The sequence below is a fragment of the Chrysochloris asiatica genome, unplaced genomic scaffold (assembly GCF_000296735.1).
Source record: "Chrysochloris asiatica unplaced genomic scaffold, ChrAsi1.0 scaffold00266, whole genome shotgun sequence".
NCBI classification, from domain to species: Eukaryota; Metazoa; Chordata; class Mammalia; order Afrosoricida; family Chrysochloridae; genus Chrysochloris; species Chrysochloris asiatica.
In genome coordinates this window covers 3,038,824-3,052,004 of record NW_006408784.1, presented here as the reverse complement: position 1 = coordinate 3,052,004, position 13,181 = coordinate 3,038,824, and the positions used below count along the sequence as shown (strand labels likewise).

The 13,181-nt window shown below is 36.7% G+C and overlaps 1 protein-coding gene across 2 annotated transcripts in view; it reads right to left on the bottom strand.

Annotated features, from left to right (window-relative positions):
- NF1 (neurofibromin 1) overlaps window positions 1-13,181 on the bottom strand; it is a 307,052-nt gene that overhangs the window by 219,340 nt on the left and 74,531 nt on the right. For both annotated transcript variants that reach the window (XM_006874227.1, XM_006874228.1), the window contains exons 2-4: window positions 10,799-10,942; window positions 9,639-9,722; window positions 3,194-3,384 (exon numbers count right to left, since the gene is read on the bottom strand). In XM_006874227.1, the coding sequence (XP_006874289.1) occupies window positions 3,194-3,384; window positions 9,639-9,722; window positions 10,799-10,942 (419 nt within the window). The remainder of the gene's footprint in view (window positions 1-3,193; window positions 3,385-9,638; window positions 9,723-10,798; window positions 10,943-13,181) is intronic.

Below are 13,181 nucleotides of genomic sequence, written 5' to 3'. Positions count from 1 at the left end.
GTATTTAAAATACTGGTGGGATAGCCCTCAGAATCACAGCAACTCACAAGCCACCACAGTACGACAATATTATACACACCATTAAATAAAAGTTTAATTTTCATCAGAAATTCTGTTGAGAGGTTAAGGAATACTATGGGCTAGCATCATGATTTCAGATATAATTATTTTTGCTTAAAAAGAGTACAAGGCAACAACAACAGAGGAAGACCTAGACTTGAGACTCTACTAAAGGACGAAAGAAGAGAGAAAAAAGAGTAATCTGCTATAGTTTGATGAACTTGACCTATACTTATGGATGTAGTAGCTTAAAAGAGGGAATGAATCTTCACAGTGAGGATCATTCCTACCCATTCTGTACACAGGGTTGACAGGGATTGGCAACTTAGTCACTGGATACTCAAAATGGGGAGAGGACAACAAAGGCATGAAGTGACTGACTTACAAGGCTTCAAGAGGGAGCTTAGTTTCAGAGGGTGTGGGGGAAGGTAGAATCTCCACTGAGTGGTTTCCAACCTGTCTGGACAGGGCTTGATCAACGGAGATGGGGATAAGACTCTTGTCGTTCAACAGTGAATAATTGCTATCAGGACTGATTGTGAGTGTTGCAAATGTAAAGGTAGATATTTTGTAACAAAAGGAGGGGAGTGGTTGATCTTGCAGTCCAGGAGCAGAAGACCCTGGACCATCAAGGGAGAAGAGCGGAGTTCGAGACCCTATCCAGAGAAGCTGCGACACCAGAGATGGAGGCAGAGACAAGGATGTGGAGAGATGGAGCAGCTGGGGACTCTGGACTCACAGACAGACAGGGGCTGTGTGCTTACAGCTGGGGGGCTGGCATGCAGGGTATACCCTTTGGTTGGTTGAATGGTTATATTCCTGAGTGCTTTGATGTAAATCCAAAAAATAAACAAAACCCAGAATGTAAAGCTGATGCTCTCCCATCTAAACTCTCACTCAATTCACACAAAAAACTTCAAACAAACAAACAAAAAAAGTAACAAGATTTTGAAGTTAGCCAACTCCCAAGCACAATACAGTACAAATTCTCAAATTATGATGTATACTCTCATTCACACTTCTTGAAAGAAAGAAGAGTAAATGTGACTAATGAAATTCTATCATTCACATAATGCAGATAACTCAAAAGATCCAGGCACAAATAACAAAGAAAATTGTTTTTCGCTATACTATTTTAATCTCTGATTCACGAAGTGATTTAGCAAAAATTATCCATGTTATACTTCCCACTTGGTCCCATTCTCCTTGCATGAGAAAGGCAAATCATTTGCATTAAAGCAAGTTCCAGAGTAAACTTGCTAATGTCAATTCTAATTCTTCTTATCCAGCACCAGCTATATTAATTGTCTCCTACTGTACAAACTATACCAATTTTTCCATGTACAGCATACACTTAAAGAATAGAAGCATACAGACACGTGTGTGTCTCTGTGTGTGTGTTTCTATCCAAGGAGCTCTGGTAGCATAGTGGTTATGAATCAGGCTGCTAACCTTAATGTCGGCAGTTCGAATCTACCAGCCGTTCCGCAGGAGAAAGATCAGGCTTTCTGCTCCCATAAAGATTTACAGCCTCGGAAACCCTGTGCAGGGTCACTGTAAGTCAGAACCAACTCTACAGTACTTAACATTTCTATCCTTTATAAAGGAGCTCTGGTACTGTAGTGGTTACGAATCGGGCTGTGAACTGCAAGGTCAGCAGTTCGAAACTAACAGCTGCTCCCTGGGAGAAAGATGAGGCTTTCTGCTCCCGTAAAGATTTACAGCCTTGGAAACCCGGTACAGGGGTGCTATGAGTCAGAATCGACTCCATGGCACATAACCACCACCACCATCCTTTATAAGGAGTCCTGGTGTGGCTCTGTGTGTTAATGCAAAGTCGCTTTGAAGCACAAGGTCAGCAGTTCAAGCTCACCAGGTGCTCCCCCGAAACCCTATACAGGGTCGCTATATGTCAGAATCGACTTGATGACACTTAACAATAACAGCAATCCTTTATAAACATAAACACTTGTGTTTTTAAAGAATGCTCATATATACACATGTGTATGTATAAAGATATCATCAAAATATGGTCAAAATAGAACTTGTATAGTAAGTAATCTGGAATAATAAAACTATTACAGACTCTGAAGCCAGCCTAACTGCCTCTTTAGACTGAGATTTTGAGTCAGCATTGTTTAGTATATCACCTGCTTAGTAATTTCCTTGGCCACTGGTTTGTTTACCTATAAAACAAGGTAAGTTTCACCTACCCTTGAGGGTTTCTGTGAGGTTAGACAAAGTACAGCAGAACATGATATAAGTGCTCTATTAAGAGGAGTTTCTAAAGTTTAAACACTTAAACACAGTCCACTTTCTAGAGAATTCAGTTTGTAATTACTCACATTGTTCCATGCTACTGAGGGTTTTTTGGTTACTAAGAATCTTGTGATAAAGAATATAGCTGTGAGTGCATTAGAATTCTGACGACTTTCACCAATTACTCCATCTGGTTGGGTAATTTCATTTCAAGGAATATTGTTGTTAGGTGCAACTCACTGAGACCCCTGTATAGAATTTTTTGAGGCTATAAATCTTTATAGGAGCTGAAAGTTGCACCTTTCTCCTGCAGAGTAGGCTGGTGGGTTTGAACTGTCAACCTTCTTGTTTAGCAGTCCCAGGCTTATCCTACAGTGCTACCAGTGCTCTTTATTTAAAGGAATAATATATTCAAAAGCCACATCAAAATTCTAGTGCTTTTTAAAAAATACCTTAAGAGTCTAAATTTCTAATGTACTGGCCACATGTAATCCTTTTTCCTAAAATGTAAACCTTCAAGTTTATAGTAGTATAACTTAAAAAAAAACAACCACTGCTAGTGAGTTGACTGTGACTCCTAAAAAGCCGATGCACTGACAATCTTTACGGGAGCACACAGCTTCTCTCCCAATGAGCATCTATTGGTTCTGAACTGCTGGCCTTTAGGTTAGCAGTCCAAAGTTTACCCCACTTTATACATATATTATTAAAGCAGTATTATACACAATAAAGCATTTCAAAGGAAGACATAAAATTCCTACAAAAGCCCAGCTAAGATTTCTATCAAATTTTAATTTCTAGATAAACAAGACTTCAGTGATAGTGTTTTAACATTTTGTTAATACCACAATCCTATGTGGATTTACATACTAACCTGGTAGAAATTCGACTAAAGACAGCATTGAAGTTGTTGCAGCTGAGAGAAAATAACACTCCAGAGGCAGAATTCCGAAGTTCAGCGGCATGTTGGTTTCCTTCCCGACAGGTGTGAAGAAAATGACAGATTTCTGGTAGCAACTGTTTGACCAGCATTGTTTCATCTAATCTCATTGTGTCCTTTGGTTGCTAAAATACAAATAATCACATATTTTTAAAACTTTCTTAATTTGACATGTAAATGTGGTAAAACCACTTTTTTCAACTTTCTATTCTGGAAATTTTCAAACATACAGAAAAGTTAAAATACTATAATGAACAACTATATATGCATCACTTAAATTCAAGAATTACATTTTGTATATTAGCTATATCTACAAAAACCAAAATCAAAGCCATGCTGTTGACTCAATTCCAACTCATGACAACGCCACGTGTTACAAAGCAAACAACAGGGTTTTCAGGGTCGGGACCTTTCTGATCACCAGGCCTGTCTTCTGAGGTTTCCCAGGGAGATTCAATCTTTCAGTTATCAGCTGACTGTTTCACCATTTGTATCACGGAGGGAGACTCCATTTCTATCCAAAGATAGTCTAATAAGGAACAAGATTCCATCTTCACCCTTCTTATGTACTGAACTATGCCCTCACATTTTGTGTTATAAATTCTGAGTCTACATCTGTGCTATATGAACACTGGTGGTATAGTGGTTAAGAAGCACTCAGCTGCTAACTGTAAAGTCAACAATTTGAACCCAGCAGCTGTTCTGTAGGAGGAACATGGAGCAGTCACGCTTCAGTAAAGACTACTGCCTTGGAAAAACGCTATGGGGCAGTTCTACCCTGAGAGTTAACAAAGGATTCTAAGCACAATTTGATTTGGTTTGGTTTGGTTTACACCTGTGGTTATAATCCCATTTAGGAACGGCTTTTCCTTGGTATGTTAATAAAATGTTAGTGTAGGGTATGTTTTATATCAATCTCCTCTGAGATATAAAAAAAGCAGATTAAAGCAAACAAGCATAAACAGGAAGGGAGAATACAAATTACATGATTTCTAGAGAGCATAGGAATAGAAGCTGAAAAAGCACCTTCTCCTACAGTGGACAGAGAATGTGTTTCCCCTTGCAACTGGCTCTCTGAATTCAGACTTCTAGACTCCTAAACTGTGAGAAAATAAATTTCTGTTCATTGAAGTCACCCACTTATGTGGCATTTCTGTTACAGGAGCTAACTGAAAGGTCAACAATTTGAACCTATCCACAATTTGTTATAAATAACTGAAAACAACCTAATCACACTAAAAAGCCACCCCCCCACCCCCCACGAACACTTAATCTAGGAATTCCCCCTTTGTTGTGAGTGATTAATGAGTGGATTATGTCATCTGTCTTAACATCAAAATAAATTCATGGTGTACAAAGTTACAAACATAACACTTCACCCTCAAGTACTTCAGCATCTGGTAAAAATAAAAACATTTTGCAATGTAATTTCAATACAAATATATCACATCCAAGAAAAATAATTTCCTTGCATCCTTTTTAATACTCAATGTCTATTCAAATTTCTCTGTACCCAACAGAACTTCCATAGCATTTTTATTGCTGGTGTTGTTTGGTGCCATAAAGTCGGTACCAATAATAGCGACCCGATGCACAACAGAATGAAACACTGTCCGGGTCCTGCAGCAACCACACAATCGTTGCTACATTTGAGTCCACTGCTATTGTTACTGTGCAAATCTATCTGGTTGGTGGTCTTTCTCTTTTTCTTTGACTCTACACTTTACCAAACATGATATCCTTCTCCAAGTCCATCCTGGTAACACGTCCTAAGTATGAGAGACAAAGTCTGGTTATCCTAGATTCCAAGGAGCATTCTGGCTGTGCTTCTTCCAACACAGATTAGTTGGTTCTTCTGGCAATCCACAATACCTTTAGTATTCTCCTCCAACATCATAACTCAAAAGCATCAATTCTTCTATGGTTTTCCTTACTCACTTGTCCAGCTTTCGCATGCATATGAGGTTACTGAAAATACCATGGCTCGAGTCAGGGGCACCTTAAGTCCTCAAGTTGACATCTTTGCTCTTCAACACTTTAAAAAGGTGTTGTGCAGCAGATATGCCTAGTGCAATACGTTGTTTGATTTCTTGGCTGCTGCTTCCATGAGTGTTGATTGTGGCAGCAAGCAAAATGAAGTCTTTGACAACTTCAAGCTTTTTTCCATTTATACAGATGTTGTAATTGGTCCAGTGGTAAGGATTTTTGTTTTCTATACATTGAGGTACAACCCATACCTAAGGCTTTGGTCTTTGATCTTCATGGTAAGTATTTTAAGTCCTCTTCGTTTTTAACAAGCAAGGTTGTTTCTTCTGCATATTTCAGGTTGCTAGTGAGTCTGCCTCCAATTCTGATGCCACAGTTTACTTCACATAATTCATCTTCTAAAACTATGTACTCAGCATACAGATTGAGCACAATTAAGTGTTACAGAATATTCTTCTTCCGCAATGCTTGTCATGATCCACATAATCGAAAGCTTTGCTTAAGTCAATAAAGCACAGGTAAATATCTTTCTGGTATTCTCGGCTTTCAGCTAAGATCCATCTGACGTCAACAAAGATAAACCTCATCCTAATCTCGATCTGGTTTGAACCTCTGAAGTTCTATGTTGATGTATATTTGCAGTAGCTTTTTAAAAATCATCTTTAGCAAAATTTACTTGCATGAAATACTAATGATATTGTCCTAGCATTTTCGCATTCCATTGATTCACCTATCTTTGGAATGGGCACAAACATTGATCTCTTCCAGTCAGTTGGCCAGAAGCTGTCTTTCAAATTTCTTGGCATAGATGAATGAGTGCCTCCAGTGCTACATCAGTTTGTTGAGAGATTTCAATTTGTATTTCCATCAATTCCCAGAGCCTTGTTCTTTGCCAATGCCTTCAATGCACCTTGGACTTCTTCCTTCAGTATCATTGGCTCTTGATCATATACTACCTCTTGAAATGGTTGAGCATGGACCATTTCCTTTTGGTACAGTGACTCTGTGAACTTCTTCCATCTTCTTTCGATGCTTTCTGCATCACTCAGTATTTTGCCCATAGAATCCTTCAATATTGCAAGCTGAGGCTGAACGTTTTCTTCAGTTCCCTCAGCTTAAGAAATGCTGAGTATGTACTTCTCTTTTGGTTTTCTAACTCCAGGACTTTGCACATTTCATTATATTTGACTTTATCTAGAGCTGCTCTTTGAAATTTCCAATTTAGCTCTTTTATTTCATTTCTTCCATTTGCTTTAGCATCTCTATGCTGGAGAGCAAGTTTCAGAGTCTCTTGACAAAAGATCAATGTTTTTTCCTTCTTTCTTGTCTTTTTAATGGCCTTTTACTTTCTTCTTATATGATGTTCTTGATGTCACATAACAACTCTTCTGGTCTTCAGTCATTAATGCATCAAATTTGTTCTTCAGATGATCTCTAAATTCAGGTGGGATGTGGTCAAGTTCATATTTTAGCTCTGGTGGACTTGTTTTAATTATCTTCAACTTCAGCCTGAATTTGCATATGAGCAATTGATGGTCTGACCCTGGCATTGTTTTGGCTGATGATATGGAGCTTTACTACCGTCTCTTTCCACAGATGTAGTCATTTTGATATCTGTGTATTCCATTTGGTAAGGTCCATGTGTCCAGCCATTAATTATGTTGTTTAAAAAAGGTATGTGTAATGAAGTAATTAGTCTTGCAAAATTCTATCATGTGATCTCCAGCACTGTTTCTATCACCAAAGCCATATTTTCTAACTACTGATCTTGCTTCCAACCTTTGCATTCCAATCACCACTAATTATCAATACATCTTGATTGCATGTTTGATCAATTTAAGAAGTTGATAGAATTCTTTCATTTCATCATCACTAGCTTTAGTGGTTGGTACATACATTTGAATAACAGTGGTATGAACTGGTCTTCCTTGTAAGCATATTAATATTATCCTATCACAGACAGCATTGTACCTCAAGACAGAGTCCGAAATGTTCTTTTTGATGATGAATGCGACACCAATTCCTCTTCAATTTGGCATTCCCGGCATAGTAAACCATGTAATTGTCAGATTCAAAATGGCCACTACCTGTCCATTTCAGCTCTCATAATGCCTAGGATATCCATGTTTATACATTCCAGTTCATTTCTGACAATTTACAATTTTCTAGATTCATTCTTCGTACATTTCATGTTTTGATTATCAATGGATGTTTACAGCTGCTTCTCTTCATTTTGAGTTGTGCCCTATCAGGAAAGGAAGGTCCAGAAGGCTTTCTCCATTTACTTCATCATAGTCAACGCTAGATTGAGGAGGTAGCTCTTCCTTCCCCAGTCGTATTTTGAGTGCCTTCCAACCTGAGGGGCTCATCTTCCAGTACTATATCTGACAATATTCTGGTGTTCTTCAATCATGTTTCAATATTCAATACTTTTATGCTACCTGGCAGTGTTCCACTGCTATTCATAAGGTTTTCAGTGACTAAATATTCGGAAGTAGTCCATCTTTCCTCCTTCCTAGTCTAGCTTTGCCTGAAAGGTCATCTGAAACCTGTGCACCATGGTTGACCCTGCTGGTATTTAAAATACAGATGGCATAGCTTCCAGAAGCACAACAACATGCAACCATCACAGTAAAACAAACTGACAGACGAGTGGTGGTAGCATTTTAGAAATGATCTAAAATAGAATCATAGCTCTAAAACAGACTCAATTGCTATGGTCGTATAACTTCTTCAATTAGAAAAATTTCCCCTACTTCTCATATGTATCCTTTATATGTCAATATTTTTTTAAAGAAACTGGGTCAGTTGCCTTACAGAACATTCCATAATCTGAATTTGATAATTTCCTTGTGGTGTAACTTGTTCCTGCAATTACTGTATTTTTTGTAAACTGGAGTTTAAATCTAATAATCTGACTCAATTTTGGCTAAACATTTTACATTTTGTAGTAGGCTTCATATTATATATACGAGCACATAATGCCACGGTCCTCTTGTCACTATTGACATGGTCAGGGTCCAAAAATCAAGTCATCATGTAAAAACCAGTATTATGCAAAAACGAAGACCACATCAGATCACACCACATCAGATCACAAAAACGAAGACAACATCAGATCTGACCACATCAGATCATAAAATGGAGGGTGATTGTATCACTAGATAAATCATAGCCAATCCAAAGCAACAAATAACTTTAACCATTACAGGCAACAATACTCTTACCTAGCAACTCAACATTCACTACTGTCAGATATCTGGCATTAATGCACAAAATAGTTAGGCAGAGATCCTTTTACTATTGTCATAAACATCAAATAACAAGATAGTTGTTAAGTGAGGAACAGGTGTATAATACAAGGTCAATAAAAGTGTTAAATACATTATGCTTACATTTGGGGGCAAAAACGTTTAAATCCCTCCTCCCTCCTTTCATACATGGTTGTGTGACTATAAATATTTATTTAATTCCCTATTCTATTTCTGCCCCAAACATTTTTGAACATTTCCTCTCTTCCCAATGACACAATCACTTCACATAAATTATAATTACTTACACTTAGGCTTACTACTGAGAACTATAATAACAGGGATAAGGAAAATAAATCTGAATAAAAGGCAAAAGATGTGACAAAGGAAGGGAGAATTTAAGAAACGTTTACTCTAATACACACTAAGCAGAAAGAGCACTAAAGTGGAGCATTTAATTCATATATTTACATAAGCTAACGTGGTCCAGAAATAATTATGATTGAAGTATAGAAACACATTGCTTCGCATAGCAAAAGTATTCTTGAAAAAATTCAAATTAAATCATAAGTGAAAATACATTAAGGGAGATAATCATTTATAAGAAACTTAAGAATTGTTTTGTATTCAACTACTCGTCCACTTATCTATTTTATATTTTCATAATTGAACCTAAGTGTTATAATTCTTTAATTACTTTTTTTTAAAGTTCTCTTGGATATAAATTTGAAAAGTGGAAGATTAATATCAGATTCATGCAGAAAGAAAAAGACATTGCTCTTGCTCTTCCCCATCACACACTTTCATAGCTCATCAATACTACAGAAATAACATTACCTAGGATAATTTATTAAATAGTGGTCTCTTCATAAAGTCTTTTCAAAAAAAAATCTTGAGTTATGTGACTGAAACTTAATAATTTGTAAGTAAACTTAGTATCTATTTAATTTATAAAAGATGAGAATAATTTTCTCTTGAAAATATGTTTGTGCCACCAGATCAGCTCTATTAACAAAATTTCTATATATTAGAGAAAAGGTCCGTAATTGGTCTTGTTGTTCACATCTATACTTTGGAAAACTGGCCATTCTCAAGTCTGAATTCACAAACCTGGCTACTTATTTCAAAAAGGATTTCCTTACCCCAGCAAGACATTTTTCCAGTGTATCCAATATAATCAACTGAGAGAGATATAAATTCTTTTCAGCAGCTTCTCCAAATATTCTCTAAAAGAAAAGATATTCAGAACACTAAGCATAGTTATCACTTTTTACTATAAATCAGCACACATATGAAAAGTGAAAAACTGAGTATCAAGAAAATCAGTGGTCTTCCTTTTAGCTCTCAGAGTATACTATATTTAAATCTATTATTTTTTTCATCCTGATCCTCACACAAAATTAATTCTGAGGTAAAGAAAAATGTTAGCATTTACAAGGGGGTTTTCAAAAAGTTCACAGAAAAATTCCATTATCTTTCAGTTCCATATTCCCAAGAATTTCTTTTTTAAAAGAAACCACACCAAAGAGGATGTGACAGTAAAAATCAAACTTTTATCATCTATACCCACAAGTCAGTTTGACAGATGAACAGAATACAACATGAGGTTAAACACACGCAGTTTGAAGTTAAACAAGAAAACATCTAAACCAGTTTCTTTGACCTTAGTATAAAGGACACTTTAGGTAGAAACTGACAGATGAAGGAATTGCCTCAGAGAAACAAAGAAAAGGTATGTTTAAAGTGAAGATTCTAAAACACAAGAAATGAAAGAACAGTATGAACTTTTGACAGCTTGACATTTGCATTTGAAAACTATTTCAACAATTAGTTCTTCAATTACTCTAGAATCTGTTGTAGGTTACAGAAGGAAAAAAAATACAAATATACATTAAAAATCAACCCCACATTTACATACTACAAGATCTTATCATATTATCTATTCAGGGACAAGACTATCTGACATGAAATTACTCAAATAAGGAGCTAAAGTAAACAGTTTAAAAGATTACTATGGTCAATTCATATTTAACACAATCTGCATTAAGCCCTAATTTCTAAAAAGTTGTACAAAAGAATACATAGGTTTACAAATATGGGAAATTTCTAAGGAAAAGAATCAAAAAGAAAAATGAAAGTTAAAAAATTACCTGTGCTGATTCACAAATTTAAAAAGAATGTTTGTAACGAATCCATTGAAAACTACCTCCCATATTTCAAAATATCCTGCTCCAAATTTTTAAATAAAAAGAAAAACAAACTATGCAAATCCCCACCCAAAAGTGGTAACCCAAATACTCACCATATTGTTAACATTCTTTAAGATAGTAGTGAGGCCGCTTATAACCAAAGAAAACTTGTATTTGGAAATATTGATAAGACATTCCTTGTTGTGTTCTGTACTGACTTTGGTATGTGTATTCTGCTGTCCTGTTTTTATTGGAAGCTACAAAATAAACAAATAAACATTAAGAGAGCTTACACATGAAAATTACTAAAAAGTTATTTCTCACAATGAAAATCAACAACATAAATATAACATGCCTATATTTGTATTTCAAATTCAGATTTTAATATAGAACCCATTAAAAAAAATTGCTGTCAAGTTGATTCTGTCTCATAGCAATCTTACAGGACATAGTTGAAATACTTTTGCAAGACTGTAAATCTTTTATGGAATCAGACTACCACATCTTTCAACAGATAAATCCCAGGGCAGCCCAGCTTTTCAACCACTGTCTCCAGGGCTCCCTTTTTTCAACATATATGCAGTATTTATACCTAACATAAAATTCTTTGGAAACTTAAATGTTTGTAGTTTTCTATTCGGAAGTCATAAATCTATGTATAAAATAAAATCCTTTAACCAGCACTCTACAGGAGAATATGATGAGCCACAGACACAGTAATTTCCTAGTACCGAAAGTTATTTCAGAGAATGGCCACAATAAAATGAATACAATCCATTCCCATTTACATGGAACTCAAACTTTAAACAGGAAAACAACAGAAACCAAGAAAGCCTATGCCCCAGTAATGGCAATAACTACAATTGTAAGAAATGAAGACCTGAAACCAACACAGTAAGACTGACTCAGGTAAGATAACGACCCTCGTTTACACAGCTGAGGAAGCAACAGAATAATAAACAGATACATCCCATGGGGGGGAAAATGCCCACAGAAAAATCCCATGGGGAAAAAATGTCCTTTGAAAGGACTATTATTTACAGTTATCTGAGAATGAGTAAAATCACAGTCTAGAAGTTCATCTTTACTCTGTCCAAAGCAGCATTCTGTTTTTTAAAGCAAAATGAATGTACTTACTGTTTAAATTTCAGACCCTGCTAATGCTAACATGGAGTCCTGGTGTGGTGAAGTGGGTTAATGCGCCAGACTGCAAAGTTGTTTGAACTGCAAGGTTGGTGGTGCAAACTCACCAGCTGCTCCTTGGAAACCCTATACAGGGTCGCTACAGATCAGAATTGACTCGACACTCTACGGCACTTAACGACAACAAATGCTAACATGGAGTCTTGGTATGGTGCTGTGGGTTAATAAGCCTGACTACAAAACTATTTGAACTGCAAGGTTGGCGGTTCAAGCTTACCAGCTGCTCCTTGGAAACTGTACACAGGGTCGCTATAGATCAGAACCGACTCGATGGTACTTAACAAAAACAAAATGCTAACATGGAGGCCTAGTATGGCACTGTAAGATAAAGCAATGAATCGAAAGGTCAATTTGAATCACAAGGTCAGTAGCTCAAACTCACTAGCCAGCTACTGCTTGGAAACCCTATATAGGGTTGCTATGAGTCAGAACCAACTCAAAAGCATTTTACAACAACAGTGCTAACACAGGAGTCCTGGTATGGCATTGTAGGATAAGCACTGGACCGTAAGCCTGGTTTGAACCAAAAGGTCAGCAGTTCTAACTCACCAGCTACTCCTTGAAAACCCTACACATACATGGTCACTATGAGTCAGAATGGACTCCCTGGCACTTCACAACAATTCTAACACAGAGACAGATCCGGTAACATTCCTCTGTAGGGGGTGAAAAAATACCCAACCCTAGCCCAATCTTCTCATTTCTACAATAGTCTGACTAAAGGTAGAAAGAGGCTAATGGCATGGCCAATTTGCTTAATCAGGTGGGTAATTTGATAGTAAATAGCGATTAACTAAAAGGGGTGCATACTTAGGGCTTGTAGAAGGGGTAGAAGAAAATTTACAGTATTACATGATGTTAATCATAAATACTGTGGAGGGGAAACTCATCTGAAAGACCAAAAAAGGAAATTTTAGAGTATGGCAGTGGCTACAAAGTAGCTTTTGAATCACCCAAATCCATCCATAAAACCAGTAGAGAAACTAGACTAGTAAAGCCACAAACCCACAAATACTACCTACATTGGAACTAGAAAGCAAGTAAAACACAAGCAAGTAAGAACAAATCACTGAGAGAAACAAAACTGATGTGTTATCAGTATCTACATGGAAGACAGGAGAGGGATGCAGAATGCCTGAGGATCTGACCAGAAGAAAATTACATATTGTATTATAGACAAAAAAAAGCACAGCAGGCCGGTGGGACTGCAAAATGGTCCAACCTCTCTGGAAAACAATATGGCGCTTCCTCAGAAGGTTGAAAATAGAAATACGTTATGATCCAGCAATCCCT